The 22,187-nt window shown below is 46.4% G+C and overlaps 1 protein-coding gene across 1 annotated transcript; it reads right to left on the minus strand.

Annotated features, from left to right (window-relative positions):
• Positions 1-1,897: 1,897 nt before the first annotated feature.
• CCNO (cyclin O) lies at positions 1,898-6,492 on the minus strand. Its single transcript, XM_075576047.1, has 3 exons — positions 6,005-6,492; positions 4,528-4,713; positions 1,898-3,950 (listed from the first exon to the last, which is right to left on the minus strand). Exons 1-3 carry the CDS (start codon positions 6,434-6,436, stop codon positions 3,462-3,464), a joined length of 1,107 nt encoding a protein of 368 aa, XP_075432162.1. The 5' UTR covers positions 6,437-6,492; the 3' UTR covers positions 1,898-3,461.
• Positions 6,493-22,187: the final 15,695 nt, after the last annotated feature.

Here is a 22,187-nt window from a genome sequence, read left to right on the forward strand (position 1 = left end):
AAAGTTCTACTTACAACAGTCTTGTAAAAAAAAATTTTTGATTTCAGGAACAGTGGAGAATACAACCTTTTCAGGTTTAACATGGACCTTCCATATTTGTTTAGGACGCTCAAGCCTTTTGTATTAATGTTTCTTTTTATGTGACCGCAACACTTTATACAATAATCCCTGTGCCACTTTACCCATGGTAAAGTTTTCTAAAACATATATCTGCTAATTCTTCCTATCCATGAAATACTATCAGTTCCAGTCCTCCATATCATTTTTTAAGAGACATAAATAAGTCTGGGGAGTTATCTCGGTATTGACTAGAATAGTAAGCTGTAAAATGTACCCCAAAATATTTCATTGACCTATCTCTCAATTTCATATCAGCTTTCAGTTTAGAGGAGCATTCCAGGCGACACTATGCTTTTTATTTTAAATCGGTTTGATGCAGGGGATCTCCCGAGCTGAGCTGCGTTGATTTCAGCTCCGGAAACCCCGTACCTCCCGGGATACTCAGCTCCGTAGGTGCTGCCGGAATCTCTGTGCAGTTTAAACCTCCCGCTTCACATGGGCAAATACACAAGGGATGACGTTATGGCTTCCTATTGGCCAGCAGGACGCAGGACTTTTATACCGCCATATAGTAAACCCAGCAGGGGTTCCTACCGGCAGCACCGATGGAGGTAATTATCTCGGGGCCCCGAGAGCTGAAATGAACGTGGTTCGGCTCCGGAGACCCCCTGCTTCAACCCTATTTTAAAAAAAAAACACAAAAAAAGTGTCGCCAAACAGATTACAGGTTGGTTATCCAATGGAATTCGTTCTGTAAAGTAGTGTTGGAAAGTAAAAGTGTTTTAAAGTGAGTCCGATGTTAATCAGTGGCAGTGAGCATCGTATAAGGCATTCCGGGGTTGGAAAACGGCCCCATAGGTTTGCATTGTGCCGCGTCAGATACGCCGTCCATCGCAAAGTGAAATGACGGATAGTGAAGACGGAGAGCGAGGACCGCCTGTACTTAGTGTGCTGCTGTGCTGTGTACAATAAAATGCAGAGGTGACTTTTAATCCAAGGCTTCTCAACTCCAGTCCTCAAAACCCCCCAACAGGTCAGGTTTTAAGGATGTCCCTGCATGAGCTCATTAATTTTGACTGAACCACCGGTGCTAAAGCAGGGATATCCTTAAACTTGACCTGTTGGGTGTTGATGGATTGAGAGCCACTGAGTTAATCACTGGGTGTATACCAAGCAGTGACATTTTCTTCCTGCAGAACTCCTCAGACGCTTGAGATGAGCACTGAGGATGTGTAATTACGTTTCCCCTTGGGGGAGCTGACCTACCTGCAGAATGTCTGTCACCTTTGCTCACAGATCAGGGATCTTATTGAACAGGGACTAGATTTTTCACTTCAACTTGATCCACGAATTATGTTGCTGGGAAAATCAATACCTAATACTTATAATGCTCAGAACAAGATGGTTTCCTATATTCTCTCTGTGGCTCTGTGCGCTGTAGCTCAATTTTCCCCTGCCTCCCTATATCTAGTGTTACCTATGATCTGGCATGTAGTAGCTATGGAAAAGATTACTGCATTTTTTAAGCATTCTCCCAAAAAATTCTGAGGGTATCAGAATTCTTTCTCTGGAATTCTCTACCATGTACCATCACTCTCCTCCAGCTTTCAGACATTTAAAGCTCCTTGAAAACTCACATTTTCAAGGGAGCCTATCTAGCATACCCCTAACATCCAACTTCCCCCCCACCAACCCATTGGGAGCAGCTGCACAGCTTGACCAATCTACACACTAACACCCCCTAACATCCACAACATCAAACCTTAATGGTAAAAGCGGTCAGGCTGCACAAAACTCCATCCTGAAATATCATTTATTTATCAAATGTTTTACCTGGAAGTAATACATTGAGAGTTACCTCTCGTTTTCAAGTATGTCCTGGGCACAGAGTTATGATGACAGATACATGGTTACATTAAGTGAGCAGGGTTATACATGTATAAAAACATTGCATTACATTAGGTAAACATGGTTATACATTAAATATAAAGACATTGCATGAACAGTTAAAGATATAATAAGTTATAGGTGTATGTAACAGTTACAGACCACATTCAAATGTGAGACAGCTTTAGTTTTGAAAGAACTTAGACTAGTGGCGTCTCATGTAGGTTGTTCCAGTTGTGGGGTGCACGGTAAGAGGAGCGGTCGGATACTTTTTGAACCTTGGGGGAGTCTTCCCAAGGTTCCACATGCTCTGTCCCACAATGAGCAGCCACTTTACCTTTTATTTCAACATTGCCCCTTATTTTCTATAGAGTGTAAGATCTCACGAGCAGGGCCCTCATTTCCATCAGTTTGTGCATGCCTGTCCTTATTTGGTATGTAACTCTGTTTATGTCATTTACATCTCTCTGTGCCCCCACTGTACCGCACTGCAGAATATGTTGGGGGCCTTACAAATAAACGATAATAATACCTTTTTTTTTAAAGGTTGTTTTAAAGTTGATTTACCTGTCTGAGGGGTTGTAGGGACCCAAGACGTAACGCATTTGGAGACATTCACATGGATGTTTAGAGTGCTGCATCTTTGGACACCAACGCTACTGCTATGGGAGATAAGTGTGACTGCTTTTCATTTTATTGAACTGTGGATGAATATAACCTCTACCAATGATTATCTGGAACACATTATGTTCCTTTTTTGTAACTTGGGTAACAAATATGTTGCAATAAATGGCATGAGAAATCACTGGAAGAATTTTGATAGCTATCCTTAAGGGTTAGCATGGGTACCTCTTTGAAGTATTGATAAGTTTTTTTGATGTACACACTGGAATATTTCTATAAATTCACTAAGAATTAATGTGCCCATTGTATCTACTGTTTTATATGGAAAACATCATTTTTGGAGTTCACATACATCAATCTCATATCTCAAGATCAGTATTCCATTAAAAACAGGCATGCAACAACACACATTTGTTTGATGAGATTTTTATTCAAGTATTTTCAACTTTCAAATTAATATCAATGTTCATCAATATAAACTGTGCATTTATTAGATTTTCTACACTATATACAAATGTAAGAAATTAATTTAAAAATATATTATCAGTGCAAAAACATATAATACATTGGTAGTACAATTCATTGCTACATAGATCACATCCTACGTTTCTATATCTGTACATAATACAAATATATTGCACTATAAATAAATAGAAATTGTATTTTACTATTCAAGTATGCAGCTAAAAGGCAATACTGCTAAATCAGAAGTCTATCAAAATGCTTCCATGAAAAAAACAAGTACTTCATTTTAATATATTAAAGATACAATTGCCAGACTCTTGCTCTGCAAGTTTTTAGCAGCGTTGTAATTCATCACGCAAAACGTTAGTCCTTCTTTTCACCCACTAAGTGGAAAATTAGTCCAAGTTGGTGTGGATACCCAGTCTTTAATGATCCACTTCCATACTCTTCTCAGGGAGCTCGTTGGGCAGCAGGCGGTGCAAGGAGTCTTGGTTTAAGGAGACAAGCAAGTCGAGGTTGTCCATGCACTCCTGTATCAAGCTGTCAGGATAGCCGCTGATCTGCATGCGTACGGGACTATCGTGGCACAGCTTGCGGTCTGCCAGTCCCAGGCAGCAAATGGCCATCATGGAGGGAGGGTAGGCGTTAAAGGCGTAATCGGCCAGGCTCAGCTCCGCCACACCTCTGGCCACGGTCAGGGACATGGAGGCCTGGGACAGCTCTCCGTCAGAGGGATCCCCGTTGGCTGCCCACAGCAGGGAGAAATGCTGCAGGAAAAAGTTGATGGTGGGGGCTCCGAGGCGGAAGCGCAGTTTGAGCAGGATGATGCACTCCAGGTTGCAGAGCTGCTCTCGAGAGAAGGCATTGCAGCACAGGGCAAGCAGCTGCTTCACCCGAGGAGGTCGCGTCTCCACCTGAAAAGGTCAAAGGTCAGAGTATCAGCAGCAGGCCTGATTATGGAAATGTTACCCTTTTGCCAACAGGCTGGCATGGAAAGGGTCGTTTACTCCATTTTTAAACGGGTGCAAAAAAAGGGGCTGTGAAGTCAACCCTGCGTTGATTTACTGTAAATCAAAAAATGATGATTTCAAGGGCTGGCAAGCAGTTAAGGAATCAATCTAAGAAAATGTCAGGTTACTTTAACTGGAAAAAAATGGCATTTAAAAAAATAAATAAATAGGATTCAAGCATTGGGAAATGATTTCAGATTTGACACTGGTTATTCCTCAAATTAATATTATTTAATAATTAAGTTATTGATGTACTTTTGAAGATGTTTCACCTTGTTGTTTTATTATGCAATCTCACCGGAATATGTATGTTCAGAAATATATCTTAGTGTCAGCAAAAGCACAATTTCCAGAGACTGGCCCAGAATGTGTGCCTTTCCCCCTGATTTTCACAAGAGCTACAGTACTCCTAATATGTGCTAGAATAGGGCTCAGAAACAATATGTGTCCTTTCTGTGATACCCATAGAGAATATGCATACCTGTTTGCATGCGATGAGCAGGGATGTGACACCCACTAACTGGAAGCAATCAGATGCCACGGGGGTGCAGGCGAGGAACCTGTCCAGGGTGTTCACAGCAATACACAGGGACTCGAAGCCAAGGTTTAAGTGTCTGTGCACAGGGATGAGCCAGCTGATGAGTTTACACCGAGACTCCGCCTTTAGCTGCCAAGAAAGCATCATTGAGACCTCAGTATTTGCAAAACAGGCACAGGTATTTTGACAGTGAAAGAGCATCTTTACATATCATACAGTATTTGCTGCATCATTGTTTCTACATTATTACAATGTTTTTCCAAATGGCTGACCCCTGAGGTGCTTGAGGGGACAGTAATGAATTGCAGTGCCATGTATTGCTCCAACATAAAAGGGTTAATCATTTGTCTGGAAATCTCCTTGTGTAGTGTCTGCATATAACTTAGAGTGTAAGCTCTTCGGGACAGGGACTCCTTTTCCTAATGTCAACTTTTATGAATGGAGCGCTGACTCATTGTTCCGTATATTACTGCTGTAAAGCGCTATGTTGAAGGATGGCGCTATATAAATAAAGATATATGGTGGGATATGTGGGATATGTAGGTACCTTGCAAATGAATGACACAATAATAACAACAAAGCACAGAGTTCAGAAGAAGTTTTAGCTATGAAGAAGGTTGTGATTTCTTCACTTAAATCAACATTAAGTTTTAAATAACACAATAAACAAGCAGTGTGTGTGTACCTACTTAAGCACATATTTGATAGGTAAGACAATAAGTTGATTATTGTTAATATATTTTACAGAGAAGAAACAAACAAAATATGGGTGAAATATGGGTGCATGTTTTTGACCAGATCCCTGGCCTAACTCCCAACATGTGATTTGCATTATTTGTGGGATCTTTCTGTGGCACCTGGAGGTTGCCGTACATATGAATTTTTTACTGTGATCTTTTATATACTGCAAAATGTTTAAACTGTTGGATGAATAAAATGAGATTTTTTTTTTAGAAACTGATGCGCCCATTCTCCTTTTCTTTGTAAAATATATTATGGATTATATTTGATGGTTGAGCCACAGAAGAGAGCAAATCTCCTGATTAGGCGACTATGAACTTTCATGTTGAATTATGTGTAGTCATGGTGTCCTTAATTAACTGCTGTTTTCTAGCAAATGTGATGATTATTGCCATCTGTATGCTCTGCACCCAGTGCAGCACCAGCGCACTTCATGCAATAAATGTAATCAATCTTCTTAGTGACAATGTGATCTCTGTTACAAACACAACCACAGTATGACAGACCATGTGCAGAGAGGTAGTTGCATATACCCCATAAAATGCTGTGGAACCCTTTCCGCTGTCAGAAGCGCCTGTAAAACATTGCTAAGCTGTTTTGCAGGCCCCTCTGCAGCACAAGAGCTAACCCTCTGCCAAAGAAGAGATAGATACATGCTGGACTGTTGCAGACATCTCACCTGTGGTTGGTTTGCCAAGCTGTCTGCAGTGAGAAACTTCTCCTCCAGATGCTTCTTGAAGAGATAGCAGGTCTCCCCATAGTCTCTGAATGTCTGCAGATCCAGCCTCTCTGAGATCTTTGGGCAGGTGTCCCATGGATCCACCCCAGCTCTGCCTGCCTCTGATGAGGGGCTGGGGCTGGGGGTCTCAAACAGGTCGCACACCCCCGAATCGCAGCTCCTGAGCTCCAGCTTCTGCTTTCTGTGCCTCAGGTACTTGGCCTTCTTGCCCCTCACGTTAGCACCGCTGCTCCTGCACGGGCTGCTCTCCCCTCTGTCCTCTGGGGTGACATCCTCTGGGAAGGCTCCATCCCTTTTTCTTTTGCTAGGGCTTAATGGGTGCTCGGCTGTTGGCAAGTGATACCCGGGATGTTTGACACTGCAGCGCACCATGGCTGCTGTTTACTTGCTTGCCTATACTTTCCCCCACCCCCTTTGCTGCACCTTGGACACGCAGCGCTCATCTGACAGCAACTGCAGCGGCAAAAGCTTTTATACCCAGCTGCGCTCGCTGCTGATTGGCTGGGAGAGGGAACCTCTGGATTGTGACATCACTACTGTGAGAACTTTTTCCCGGCGAAAGAACCGCTCGCGGGAGGGGGGGGTGCGGGGGCTTGTAGCAGTCAGCGCTGCTCCCGCCGCTTCACCAGGAACGCGCGTGCCAGTTGCCAAGGCAACGGTGGTCCTTGAAATAGCAGCCCTTGCCTGAGGCAATGTGTAGTGTGAGGGAGGCCCGGCCCCTCCCTTCACATCTCCCCCCTGGGGCCTGGCACCTGCTGTCAGAGGCAGGGTGCGGGGGTCTGGCGACACATAGGAGGGGCAGAGGGGCTAGGAAAGTATCAACAGGTTTATTCACCCATTGAACAAAGCTTTCTGGCCTAAGCTGTTTTCATCAAAGGGATAATACAAACACCATTTTTGTAGCTTAAACAACATATAAACTGTGCCGGCCACTTTCTCTGAGGGGCACTCATTAACCTCTTCTCACCTCTTCTCTGCCAGACGACATATTGTACATATTTCTGGGATATTCCCTTGAAACCATTCTCTTCCAGGGAAATCTGCCTGCGCTCGTCTTGCAATTTGTTGCAGGCAGGGAAGAGTTAATAATACATTTAGAGGGGTTTCAGTGCACCTTGCGCACAAAGTTCCACATAGATCTATGCATCTGTAAATCAAGGTGTTTATTTTTTCTTGTTTTCACCTGCTGCAAAGTCTCCGGATGGAATGTTTTAAAATAAAATATGTAACAAGTTTACTCATCGGGGCGCGAGCTTTGAAAAGAATGTGTCAACATTGTATTATTAAAAAGAAGTACAGACCTTAATAAAATGTGCGTGGTTATGCTGCATCGTTCGCAGTCTGAAACGGCGCTTTGCGTCGTGTTGCATTCCTGGTTCTACCTGGTGCACAATTTTGATGCAGATTCAACTATTGATTTGGTACAGATGCAATTCTTTTAAGTACATACCTTTTACGCCTACGTATCATGCAAATCATTCTATTTCTTTGTGCAACAAGATAATAATAACTCTATTTCATATAGCGCTTGAGAAAGGGCTTTTAGAGCCTGAAACGCGTGGGAGGTTTTTTCCTGTTTTGTTATGTTTGCTTTTTTGTTTTTTTTATGTAGTTTAATAAACTTTTTTAACTTTTCCATTCTACTGGTGAGCTGATGGTGCTTATTTTTGGGACTTCGCTGTTTTGTGCCGAGCCTTCTTCTGTTCATGTTATCTTATGATTGGTGAGACGCACAGTTGCTGTGAGGGTGTGTTACATGGGATCCGCTACTACAGACGAGACTCACGTGGAACCTACGGACCAAGTGGAGTGTTCCCGGACGGACCGGAGGCTGTGACACACACCACCGGCACTCGGGAGCTCCACAGTGTTGGAGAGAGGAGGAGGACGGCGTACTACTGACTCACGCCCCACATCACGAGGAGACGCAGTCGACGGAGGGCTAGAAACGGGACTACAGATGTATTATACATTTCCTCTGCTATATTTACATTCCCAATAGCGTTTATCCATTGGAACTCCGTCACTACTTACCCTGCTTGTGGTCACCTCTCCAAGCTGCTTAACACGGACCCAGCGCCTGAAATTCCCCTCACATTCAGCAACTGTTGTCCTGCATTATACTGACATTATTATATACTTTTCCTCATACTCTCTGTTTTGAGCTTTGAGCCGTCCCCTTTTTTTCATATTTCTTTGTGCCACAATATAATAATAACTCTATTTCATATAGCGCTTTTCTCCCAATGGGACTCAAAGCACTTCCCAATTACAATAAAGCACGTAGTACATAGGAATATTTACAGATACAGTCCCTGTCCCATGGAGCTTACAATCTCAGGGCTGTTATACAGTGTGTGCGGCCTCGCGTCTGTTCGAAGGCACGTGCACGTGCCGCATGCTTTTTGTGTGTATGCTGTCAGCTGTGAAGGGTGTGTGTGTGTGTGTGTGTGTGTGTGTGTGTGTGTGTGTGTGTGTGTGTGTGTGTGTGTGTGTGTGTGTGTGTGTGTGTGTGTGTGTGTGTGTGTGTGTGTGTGTGTGTGTGTGTGTGTGTGTGTGATTTATTATTTATTAAAAAAAAAAAAAAAACATTGGTAAAAATAAAATATTTAGTACATTTGTGCAGACACACAAATACATACACACATATACATACATTCAGCGCCGGTAGCAGCGCGAAAAGATGATTTTCCCAATCTTCCCCGTTGTCTGTCGGCTCCCCACTCCCTTCCGTGTGCGCACGGCCCTTGTATAGAAGGGCTGACTAACCTCAGCCATCTATAACTGCCGTGCACGTGCACGTGGCCGCACTATAGAACCAGCCTAAGTGTTTGGTGCCTGGGAAGATAAAGTGACTTCCCCATGGAGCCAACACCAGGAATTGAACCAGGTTCCCTGATGCAAACTCAGTGTTACCAGTGTCTATCCTAACTGAGCCGCTCCTTCTCCTACGTGATTGAATTAAAAAAAATTGCACTTAAGTCGCACGTTGAGAAAAAAACGTTAATACATAGGCGCACACAATCGCAATGTCATTTTAGATTTTTGTGCGTCAAGTGAACGTCAAAAATTCAATTTGCGACACTTAATGGGATAGAATGTGTTTGTTCCAGACAGTTAATGTAGACATGTTAGCCAGAGAGGCTGATGCCAGTTCAAACCTACATTTTTGGGGATAGAGGAGAAGGCCATAAAATGAATTTAACAAAACAGGTCTGAGCTGCACAATTTGGTACACATGGTTGGTGTTACGATTTCCATAACCAAGTGTTTATTTTTGCACCAAATTTGTTCCGTTTTTTTGGCTGCGAGACTTTGGGGACATGAATCAATACAGTTACAATTGTGCTTTAAAAGGAAATGCTCAATGTTTTGCTCTCTGCTACATCATACTGTATGTGAGAAGATTGTTTGTGAAGCATGTTACATCTGGCACAGATTGTTAGGCAGAGAGCATTAATCCTACTTTCGACCTGGCAGATTTTTTTTTTTATTACTAATAAGAGAGGAAGAAATGCATTCAATAGGTCTACGTTTAAGCTAAATAAAGGACACAACTCCATTTTAAAAAGGTTTGTGCTGTATTGAAACTTAAAAAAAAACAGAACATAAGAGGCCATATTTGGGAGTTCTCGTGGCTAAAAAAACAGCCAAAAAAGCCAAAATCTTTTTGGGGGTCTGTGTGCAGAGGATTAAAGCTGGAACAAATATATCAGCAGATTCAGAGTATTGAAGAACAAATCCTGTGATAGTTAGTTTTGCAGCTGGGAGATTTGGATTTTAAAAAAGTGACAATTACAATACACATTGGGTGTCATTTACTAATGCACTAGTACTGTAGTTCAAACTTCTTGTTGAATTGTTCCTGGAGAAAAGCCAATTTGATTTGATTGGACCAATATAAGAATTCTTCATAGATATGTAGCCCTGCTTCCTATCGCTAGCAAGCGGCTACTCTGTGCTGTGTCACCTGTAGGCTCGCAGGGTCTGAGTCTCTGCCATGGAGAGCCTGGGGTATGCGCAATTAGGGTCGCGGGTGCAGTGCTATCTCCATGCAAGACTGTTACAGGCGATCGTACACTAAATAAATACATTTTAATAATAGTGTACATGAGCAGGGGGTCTCCCGAGCTGAACCGCATTGGTTTCAGGTCCGCGGAACCCCTACTTCAGAAGTTACAGGCCCCGTTATGGGGTGCTTCGCAAGCAATAAGTAATCACGCCCAGGCAATTACCGTAACCAACTTCGTTTACTGTAGGATTTAGCTCATCTACATATATATATACACGACACCATGCCAATTGGGGATACAGCATAACAAGCCACAGCGGGCCTTTACATTCTCTTGCGCCTCGGCGGACGCTATCACATCATGCGTCACGGCGGACACCCACACTCCCCGAACCCGCCTCCGGGTGATCCCACCCCGTGTCCAAATCCCTAAAACAACACTGTCCTGTACTTCACAGTTAATCACTAAGTGTGTATATGGGTGACTGCGCAGCCACTGTGTCCTGAATGAGTGAATGGTATCGTTGGGGCCCTTGTTGAAATACCTGCCGAGCACTCCAGTACTTGGATCCGCTACACTCTTCGCAAAGGGTCTCCGCACGTCGATACGTTCCCTCTATCTCTCTTTCTCGATCAATGATCCAGGGCGATCTCACCCGGACTCCTGCAACACCAACGGGGTCTGAGCCCAGACCTCCCGCCAACAAGAATAGTCCCACTACAGGTCTATCGAACGGGGAACCAGGAACCTCCCTAGGGCGATCCCTAACTCCGTTTTCTTCTACCGTGACTCAGGGCTAAACTGGGCCTGGGGCACACCGCCTATGCCGAGGCGGCTTAACCTCCCTTACTCCACCACACCGTCTCTCCTCCTCCCCAGCCAACTCTCCTCCACGTGCGCGCAACTCCTCCCTTTATCTCCTTCCCACCCAGGACGCTCCCCGCGGGGCTGCTGTGTCCAGGATCCATCCCCCTCCCGCCAACACATTCTCCTCCTTCGCGGGCTTTTACAATAACTGCACAGGCGCAACCTCCCGCGCTTTCGGGGTGAATCAGAGGTCACGGCTACAGATATATTATAGTCCACAGAGCTTTAAAAACCTCATCGGTTTGTTCTTCGTGTACTGAAAAAGTCACCATTGAGGGTTCGAACGCTTTGTACACAATCATTTCACCAATGAAGAACTTAAATGTTGGTCCGCTGAAAACTATCACAATTTACATCGAATCTGCTAATTCCACAGTAAATCTTGCACATTTTTTGCACAATTGTTTTCTAAGTTAAGAAAACAAAATGTGATGAAATATAGCTTTTTTTCTAAGACTGAAACCTACTGCTAGATTGCACAATGCAGTATGTGATTAGGATCGAAAGTAACGGTAATTTACACAAAGTACATTTTTCTTGAATTAGCTATGTGAGCAGTGGCAGATTTCCCATTAGGCCCGAGCCTAGGGCGTCAACATTTTGGCGCGGCAAAAATATCCACCCCCATATACATTTGCTGCGCTCTCTGGCCTATCGGGCCTGGTAGAAAGTCATTTACATATGCCGGCCGCCTCTTTTCTGCCGTCCTCCTCCTTGCAGCGTCAAATGACTCCTCGGACGTCACCAATGTGGCGTCACATTGCGTATAGTTGCCATGGCAACGTGACATTGCGGCGTCAAATGACGTCATGCTGTTGCGTTACCATGGCAACGTGATGCCGTGTGATGTCCGCGGCGTCATTGACGCTGCAAATCAGAAGGAGGAGGAGGGCGGCAGAAAGGAGGCGGCCGGCATATGGGGCGTCGGATTTCAAAATCTGCTGCTGTTATCTTTGGTTTGAACCCCATTGAGAGGGCAGGAAAGAGGTTTGGTTGGAAAAGAAAAAACGTCACAGCTTTATTTTTAACCGCATGTTAAAAGCCCCGATACTGCCTGCCACCCCTCATGCGTTAGGCCTGTTGCCTCAATGTGGCAATTGGGGAGGGGGACCATTCCCCCACCCCTCCTATAGCGAAGGGGGAGATCCTTTTCTGGCGCCTTCTCGGCTGCGCACCCTCCCCCGCCCGCTGGCTGCCAATGATGCTTCAGCTCACCGTCTGGTAGCGTAGTCCGGCTTCCTGCTTTCCCACGCTTTGATTGGACATACAGTAACAGGCCCGCCTGCGCCTCCAGCCTGTCGGCATGGCTGATGCGGCAGTTCACCAAGAGGACCTACCACCCATCCCCCCTACAGCCAGTTCAAGCCAGCCCGGTCCAGTTGTCGCAGCCCGTATGGAGCCGACGGACCATTCTTGCCCTCTGGCGTACCTATTCATGTAATATAACACCTGCATCAACCTTTCACACCTTGTGCTCAGGACTTGAGGCTATGAGCTCGGTGAGTGAAGTCTTGTACTTCTTTTTGTAACTTGATATTAGACAGACTGTATTCAAGTGTCCCCCTGCCTCCAATCCTTACTTTTGTGTTACTGATATGATGCTCAAGTATTGGCAATGTGGATACACCAGCATATAGCAATAGAGAAACATAGTAAAGGAGTTTCACAGACAGAGGGCAAATCATAGAAAACCAGGCCCAGCAACACAACCCACAGAAGGTTAAGTCATTTGCCACTAGGCAATTCTTTGAGATGTAAAATGGAATCACAACTTCTACCTCTTAACGGTATTAAGCACAGATACGTATTTTGAAACATTTTGAGGCTACATTTTTAAATTGGGCATATATCAGAAAATAACGGCTTTTGCTGAACTAACATTATGTGCAGGTTCAATCTACTAAAGCAGCGGTGTCCAATCGGAATTGAAAGCTTGCCACGCTTGTGATTTTCATCTTTCCATATTCGCCATATTATATTATACAAAAACTTTATGAAATAATATTAAAGGCATATTATGTAACATTGCCAAGTAAATAATTATGATCTATGTATGAATTGGAGAAGACAAGTAGTTAGAAAAATAAATACCTTCTGGCCTTTGAATTCGCATTAAACTGGGATTACGTAATAATCACAGACAGAAGAACGGCAACACGACTCGTTGATCGTAGCTACTAAAACCACAACTGATCGTGTCACAACTCGTGTCAGTCACAATAGTGTCATGCTCGCGAGCCGCGACGCCCGCCATGTAGCGCCTGTGCCCCCGCCACGTCGATGTGCATGCTAATCTCTTGAGCGCGTGTGACGGATGTCGAAGAACGATTATTTCTTATGAGTCGGGTTTGAATGCATTCGCCACAACGCTGTGTCTTATCCTATTCGCCACGTGTGGCGAGTGGCGAACGTATTGGACACCGCTGTACTAGAGCTTTCAGAGAAGAAAAGGTCTTTTTGCTATGGATATAATTAATGGGTTTTATTGTACAAGGTAAATGTGCAGTTCACATCTATAAAAGGAGATCACCATGAGTGCTACCATTTTAAAAGAAATTGATGTTTACTTAATTATTGACCTTTCCCCACCCATATTAATTCAAATTCAACATGGCCACACATTGCTCACACATATTGCCACAGTAACCAGATGTGAGTTAGCTAACCTCTGGAAACAGAGGAAGATCCAATCCCTCCCCAGCATCAGCCATGAAATAGGGTTTATGCCAAATGGAGAAAAGGACTTATGCTATAAATTCCAGACGGTCTGGCAGCCCTGGCTCACCTACATGAGTATCCCCGGTCTCAACCCCAGCACTGTACTCCTCTTAGTCTCTGCCCATTCATGTCACCCCATGAGGTGCTGTGTCTGGACCCTAACTCAGACCTTCCTACGTGAGAAGTATGTCTGACCTTCCAAGTGTGTCAAGTTGTCCCCTAGTTTTTATCTGAGACACCCTTGTCTGTTGAATGCCCCCGCTCCAAATTGCTTACAATACTTGTCTGTTTAGGTGTGTAACCCTCCTTACCCGGCTCTAAAGGAGGTCACATCCAATTGCTTTTGTACAATAGCAGTGCTCGGCATCTCAGGCCTCTGCAGGGCACTGGCTAGGTACAGGCTGGGTGTAAATAAACAGATAAGAAAAAGATGGGTGCCAGGAACTTGTGTAGCCATGTTTAAAAATGGTATACAGTTATCTCTCATGCTGGCAGTAAACCTGGTAAGTATACAGGATTGCCAGCATCAATCATGGAGGTTTGCCCTCACACCCTGGTGAGGTGTCATATGTAGTCAAGGGATCAGAGCTGTGGCTTTTCCCTATGTTATATAAGACACAGCACTGCCCAAAGTTAGAGGTTGTTCACTAGAGGTTCACTAGTGGTAGAGAGGAGTTCAAGCTCCAAGTTCAAGAGTGATTCTATAGTTGCAGCAGTAAGGCTGGCAGGCCAAGAAAGGGCCTGAACTGTGTCCAGGGACCTGGCACAGGGGGTGATCTCCCTCAGGGGAGAGGTGATCCAACTCCATTGGGAGGGCAGATCTTCTGAAAGGAGAGTGCTGTACAAGATGAGCGGCTAAGCTGTTTGCTGCGAGGGGCAGTCTGCCTATACCACCAATAAAGATGCCCTTATTCAAAAGAACCCCCATGTGTGAGTGTGAAGTTACTCCACAGAGGAAGGCACCACAGAGGAGTTCCTCATCAGAACCATCTCCTTGCGGACGCAGAGACCTGATGAGGTGGAGGCGCTGCACTGTATGTAGGTAGGACTCACGCACACTACCTCAGCTGCCTGTCTGGGTTGACATTCCCCATAACAACATCATGCGGGAGACTCAGGAGTCCTGTTGCCAACAGGTGCACCACCAGACACGACCATGTAATGGGGAAAGGATAGACCACAGGGGCCAATCTGAGATTGGGTGGGTCAAGAGGGTCCAGAAAACCCGTTACATTTGGAGGTGCTGCTGAGAGACCTGTCAACAGGACAGGCTTTTGCTAGGCACACTGGGGAACAGGAGAGTGTATGCTGACAGTCAGTACTGTGTTGGGACGGAACCTAGGGGTAGTCAGGGGACTGATGGAGTTGTCAGTCCGCAGGGACGACCTAGGATCCTGGAAGGAGTTAGGGGTCTGGAGACAGGGCTATAGCTGTTCTAGTCACCTTGAGGCAGCTAGTTGGTAGGATGCCTGAAGGGATAGCCTGTTAACATGGTCAGGAATCCTGGAGAGGGTCTGCGCTAGGCTGACCAACAGTAGGTAGACGCCCCAGTATTGCATGGAGAAGCCAGAGTACTCTAGCCCATTCCAGACCACTTACCGCTGTGAGCACAGACTGGAGGGAAGAGACACACAGCATACATGAGTCAGACCTTCATTAGGTACACAAGGTGGTGCATCGGGCAATATTTATTGTATCGGTATGGCAGCTGCCCTGCAGAGAGGAGCTCCATGTACAATAGTAGCATATACAGTGAAAGAATGGCGACCGCAAGAATGGAGGATCCGCGCGGCGCGGAAGGTCCAAGATGGCGGACGGAGACTGATGGAGGGAGCGCACGTGGTGTGCGTTCCACTGAAGAGCAAGCTACCGAAGTGACTTTGGCAAGCATGCTGTGCAGTGGCGCCAAGGCTGTGGCCGCGCCGTTTTGGTCCTGCTTGGGACCGTGGGGTCATACCCTGGAGGACAGTATGGAGGACATTGTGGTGGTGTGTGGTGGAAATGGAGAATCTTCTGGCCAGACGGCGAGCGCTACACAAAAAGCTACCTTAATTGCTATTGTGAGTGGCCGGGCAAATCAAGATGGCGGTTCCCGCTTCCCTGGGAGACCGCGTGGGCCGAGTGCAGAAAATGCTGCAAATGCTAAAGTTGCAGAAAGTTGGCCGGGAGTGGCGCCAAAAGGAAAACCCCACCCTGCTGGGGGTATGGCGCGAAAGCTGTGGCCGCGCCCTCATGGACAGTGACAAGCTCAACCCGAGTGCTGGGTCACCCTGTGAACTTATGGGACCCTCCCCTAATCTCAACCAGGGGGAGTGGTTTCCAGCTGTGCCAAATGAGGCTGGAGCTAGAAGAGGGAGGAGTTACTAAACCAGCCCCTGCCCTTCAGTTGCGAGGAGCTGGAGAACAGGAAAGACCTCTGCTAAAAGTGTCTCCTGTAAGCAACATGGCTGGCAAAGCGAATGAAGAAACGGACATCTCTGCCCATCCCTATTCGGCTCCAGGAGGCTTCCTGGTGCTCACGGCGGGCGGAAAAGAGACTGTTAAATGCCTTTGTATGCAGTGCAGGCTGCCGGGTGGTGGGTCAGCACCACGTCCAGATGCCCTCAATGTGGCATCCATTACTTATGGGCCGTGCAACCTTTTGTGCCCGGACAGACCATGGAGGCGGGAGCGGACACAGCCATGCTGACGGCTGAAGCCCCGCGTGCGGCCTGGAAAGAACCAGTTGATCCCGGAGCATGGGGATCGCTCCTTATGATAAAAACGGAGCCTGAGGAGAAAGGGACATGTACGCGAGGTGAGAGCCGGGAACCTCATCATCGGTCCCCGACGGGAGTGCCACTCCCTGTGTCGGAGTTCGGATCCTCGGATGAGGAACAAGCGACCCCGACACCGGTGGTGACGCGCCTACCGGCGGACCACTACAGCGGTGCTGCAAAAGAACCGGCACTTACCTGTGTCGCAGCAGAGCAGAGTCGCAAGTCGCCGGTGCAGAGACAACCGGAGAGGCGAAGTCCCACGGCCGTGGTGACTGGCGGAGCCGACGGCGGAGAAGGAACCATCCCGAGCCGACGGAGTGGTAAGCGACATCCTTGCCCTCCCCAGGCGCTGGTGGTGGCAACGGCGAGAGAAGGCCTAGCCCAGGCCCGAGCGGAGCGTAGAGCAGAATCATCACTTCCGGCAGCGGACGTCGTTCTGGAAGAAGAGGTTCTGGTTGGGAACCCAACCCAAGATGGTGGCTGTGAGTCCCGCGAGGTCGATGACATCACTTCCGGCGGACACTGCGGAACCGGATGGAAGATAGCCGCGTCCTCCCGACCAAGTAGCTGTACCAGATCGCCTGGATCCGGGAAGAGCTGGCAGGACCTGCGGAAGCCTGGGAGCAGCGAGACGGGAGAACCGGAAGGCCAGTCCGATGGCACCGGGAAAGATAGCGAAGAGATGCGGGTCGTAGCCCAGTGGATGCCGGCAGTATTTCCCTATGCCCAACCCCCGGCAATAGTTAAAGCCCCTGCCCCTGTCACTTTTTCCTACGGGTCCCAGTCGAGCCAAGGGTTGTCTAGGGAGTCCCGAGCCACTTCAGATGAAAGGACTGGGGAGAGCTGGACTACGGCGAGTGCTTTACGTCGGATGACGGGTCGGGAGGGGGAAGATACATGCGACAGGTGTCCTGTTCTAGTGATTGCCCTAGTACTATCAGTGTTAAGGTCACCAGTAGGCCCAAAAGGTTAGGGTCCAATTCCCAATCGACCGATACCTCAGGGATATCCTCAGGGGGAGAGCAGGAGGATGGTGAGGGTACTGTAGCGGTACCAGAGGATGCTGGGGAGAGAGAGTCCAGGTGGTGGGCACCCAAATTCAAAGGGTACGAGGCCTGGCTGGACCGCACTAGATTCATTTTAAGAAGAAAGGGGATAGCTGATTACTGGTGGGGAGTAGGTCAATTCAGCGAAGAGGAACGGCTGGAAGAACTTAGGCTAAGGTGGCATGACATCAATACGGGGGTAGTGGATCCCAAGGGGACAGCCAGATTCAGGGACCCCGTAGCACCTGATGAACCATTGTCGTGGATGCTGCCAGGCAAGGCCGGTAATGCCAGGCTAATCAGGACGAGCAGGGCTGAAAGGGCCATAGTGACAAAGTACAAGAAGTCCCACGGGTTGGAGTACCCTTATGTCCCTGAACCATTAATGCAGGAGATAGAGGACCAGAGGCATGGATGGTTACAGGAAACTATAGAGGAATATATCTTGACCAAAGGTGGCGGGTGCTCTGCTCACAAGACGGAGGAGAGAATTTCTCAATTAATGAGGGTATGGAGCATTGGGCGCAATGTGCACATGCATAGGGTAGAATACAGGCCGGAGAATGGGCTACCCAGGGAATACAGAGTGACGGTCAAGGATAGCGCTGGCCGGGAAGTAAAGAAGCCAGATCCCAGGCACTATTATTAGGAAGGTACTGGGACATACTCTTCAGGAGCAGTGCGGTCTGCTGGTCAGCAGGCACTAGTTAAGTTATGTTATTATGTGAAATATGAGAACTGTATATGTGAAATTTGATCATGTGTATTGTTATGTTTTGCAGTGATGCCTGGAGGAAGATCTGACAAATTTAGGTCCCAGACGGGCCGTTGGGATTCACCAGGGGGAGAATGTAGCCATGGTTAAAAATGGTATACAGTTCTCTCTCATGCTGGCAGTAAACCTGGTAAGTATACAGGATTGCCAGCATCAATCATGGAGGTTTGCCCTCACACCCTGGTGAGGTGTCATATGTAGTCAAGGGGAGTGGCAACATGCTGTGAGTTCACTGTTAGTGACATCAGAGCTGTGGCTTTTCCCTATGTTATATAAGACACAGCACTGCCCAAAGTTAGAGGTTGTTCACTAGAGGTTCACTAGTGGTAGAGAGGAGTTCAAGCTCCAAGTTCAAGAGTGATTCTATAGTTGCAGCAGTAAGGCTGGCAGGCCAAGAAAGGGCCTGAACTGTGTCCAGGGACCTGGCACAGGGGGTGATCTCCCTCAGGGGAGAGGTGATCCAACTCCATTGGGAGGGCAGATCTTCTGAAAGGAGAGTGCTATACAAGATGAGCGGCTAAGCTGTTTGCTGCGAGGGGCAGTCTGCCTATACCACCAATAAAGATAGAAATAAACTGTGCGCTACTATCTATCTCCTTATTATAATTGAATACAGTGCAGTGACTAAACCATATATAAATAAAGTAAACCACAATACCACAGTGAATAAGTGATTAGATAATTAAATTATAACATAACCGTGTGGTTGATATGGGCGTCTGCTGCTATAAACATTAGGGGTGGCTCAGCACCACACACACTCTAAGAAATGGAAACAAAAAGAAAACAGCGCACAACGCCAAATAGTGAAGTAAGTAATAGAATGTATTACAATATTAAAGGGGTAATAAATCTGCGTACATCAGATAGAAATAACATGTGCATTTAGTGCATATTACACTGGTTACCACTCTGTAGCTGTAAAACAGGACGGTCTGGCACTCAGCTGTCTCTGCAGGAGCCTCTATGATGGTTCTGGGGCATGGGATCCTTCATGCACTCCTCACACAGCAGGACGCTGCTCACAAGGGGATTCCTTTCAAGCAGCCTGCAGTTGCGGAAGTGTTTGCAGAGCAATTCCAACAGCTCTGGACTGCCCTAAGATCATAGCAGCTGGGAAAAGCAGCGAATCTACACAGGAGAGACGGGGGACTGTAGGGGAATTCCCCTGGAGGCAGTATATCGCCGGTTGAGGAGCGGTCCCACTAAGTGTCTGAATCTGCAGTATTACCAGGCTGCTTGAAAGGAATCCCCTTGTGAGCAGCGTCCTGCTGTGTGAGGAGTGCATGAAGGATCCCATGCCCCAGAACCATCATAGAGGCTCCTGCAGAGACAGCTGAGTGCCAGACCGTCCTGTTTTACAGCTACAGAGTGGTAACCAGTGTTATATGCACTAAATGCACATGTTATTTCTATCTGATGTACGCAGATTTATTACCCCTTTAATATTGTAATACATTCTATTACTTACTTCACTATTTGGCGTTGTGCGCTGTTTTCTTTTTGTTTCCACCAATAAAGATGCCCTTATTCAAAAGAACCGCCATGTGTGTGTGTGAAGTTACTCCACAGAGGAAGGCACCACAGAGGAGTTCCTCATCAGAACCATCTCCTTGCGGACGCAGAGATCCTGATGAGGTGGAGGCGCTGCACTGTATGTAGGTAGGACTCACGCACACTACCTCAGCTGGCTGTCTGGGTTGACATTCCCCATAACAACATCATGCGGGAGACTCAGGAGTCCTGTTGCCAACAGGTGCACCACCAGACACGACCATGTAATGGGGACCGGTTAGACCACAGGGGCCAATCTGAGATTGGGTGGGTCAGGAGGGTCCAGAAAATCCGTTACACTTGTATAAAAACAAAAAGGTGCTTTATTGACAATAGTATTCTGGACTTCATCCCCTGATAGTTCTCACTCCTACGCTCGGGACGTAAATCACTTGAGGGCCCATCATAAAGGATTGAGTGGGAACCGCTTACAGGGAGGGTATGATGCAGTGAGAATCCGCAGGATGAGTGGGTTATATACAAATACGGGCTGCAGTGTCGCCAAAAACAGTGAGGACAGTGGTGGTCAGGCTGTGGCAACCCTATGAGACCCGGACAAGTGGCATCCCTCTCCCACAACTTAAGGTCCCCGTTCCTTTAACAGACACCATCTTAAAGGGCATGTAACTAACTAAAAATAACAAATGGTGACAGGACACATCTTAATACACATGACTATACACACAAACCTATTTACAGGACTCACAGTGAAGGACACCAGTCAGAATTATGAACAACCTGCTTCTGGAACATAAGGGGTGACTATATATACACTTACATTGACATCATACATCACATGGTGGGGAGAGGCAGGGAGTAACCTGAGTGACCCCACACAGTTAACCCCTTAAGGCAATCAACCCTTTTACAGAACTAGTAGTCTCCAAAGAGGGGGCTACAGGTGAAGAATAGAATGGAACTTTAGTGGCTCTTTATGTAACTCTGTATCCATATGTACTTTAACGTATTTGAATGTGCTCCACCTTAGCCACCCTCTTTTTTCTTTTCTGTACCCATCGTTTCAATTTTATATTATTTATCCTATAAAAAACGTTATTACAATTTGAGTTTGAAAAAACTCATGGAAAATTGTGGACAGTGTTGGGAGGGGGTGAGGCTATATGGGTACTCCCAGATTGGGCTTCATGTTTGTATTTTGGGTTGCGTTTTGCTAATAAGTTAGTAGCACACCCCACAAAGTAATCATTGAATGCATTTGCAATGTCAGTGGGGTTTGTCAGGGTAATATCCTCCTTAGTGATATTACTTGGTTGTTGATGGCTAGAAGGCTGGAATATATTGTTGATGACTTTCCAGAAATTTGCTGGATTTTATATATTCTGGTGAAGATTGTCAGAGTAATATTGGGCTTTTGCGTGTTTTGTTTGCCTAGTGCATGCACTGTATTCCGCAGGTATTTATAGTGATTGAGATCCTTGGTAGTGCCAGTTACTTTGTAGCTTTTCCACAAGGCATCCCTGAAATGGTAGAGTGCTATAAGGTCAGTTGTAACCCACGGAAGGTGGGGCCCCCGTACCCTTATTCTGTGTAGGGAGCAGAGCATGAGTATTACAGAGTTTTAAGAACTCGGATTGGAAATAATGGAGCACAGAATCGGGGTCAGATATTAAGTTGATTCTGTACCAAGGGCAGTTGGTAAGATCAGTCAGAATCTGTTGTGGGTTAAAGTTTGTAAATGTTCTAGTGAGGAGAGTTTTGGGGCTAGATTGGGGTGGTCTGATTTTCCTTACACAGTACACTATTGCATGGTCACTGAAAATGTCAGGTAAGATACCAGAGGATTGGATTCTGCTTGGTCTAGAGGAGAGAATCCAGTTTGGCAAGGAATGGTTGTGAGATTTCAGGTTTGTCCATGTGGGTTGGGAAATTAGTTGGGTTAGGTTAAGTGACTTGAGATATACCTGGGTTTTGTTGTTTTAGGATCAAGAATGTTAGGGATTGAGGCTCCGTTTATATGTATTGCTATTGGGATGCAGGCTCAGTGTATACAGTATGTAAAACTATAGGGATGTAGGCTCAGTTTATATGCAGAGGGTATATATATAGCTATAGAAATGCAGGCTCAGTTTATATGTAAAGCTATAGGGGTGCTGGCTTAGTGTATATGTATAGCTAGCTGAGCAAGAGTTACCTATATCCCATACGTTCCCTAAACATAAGGGGTGGAGGGTAACAGTGGCACCCCAAGTGTACTCACCGCGCCACAGAAGTGAGATCAGGCCACCCATTAGACTGACCTGTGATTCTCCTGGAGTGCCGACAGAAATTCCCATGATCAGGGCCGTCGACAGGGGGGGACAGCCGGTATTGCTGTCCCGGGCCTGCCCAGTCAAGTGGCCCGGCCTCCCTGTCGGCAACACTACAGTTTCC

The sequence above is a fragment of the Ascaphus truei genome, chromosome 1, assembly GCF_040206685.1.
Source record: "Ascaphus truei isolate aAscTru1 chromosome 1, aAscTru1.hap1, whole genome shotgun sequence".
In the NCBI taxonomy this organism is placed as follows: domain Eukaryota; kingdom Metazoa; phylum Chordata; class Amphibia; order Anura; family Ascaphidae; genus Ascaphus; species Ascaphus truei.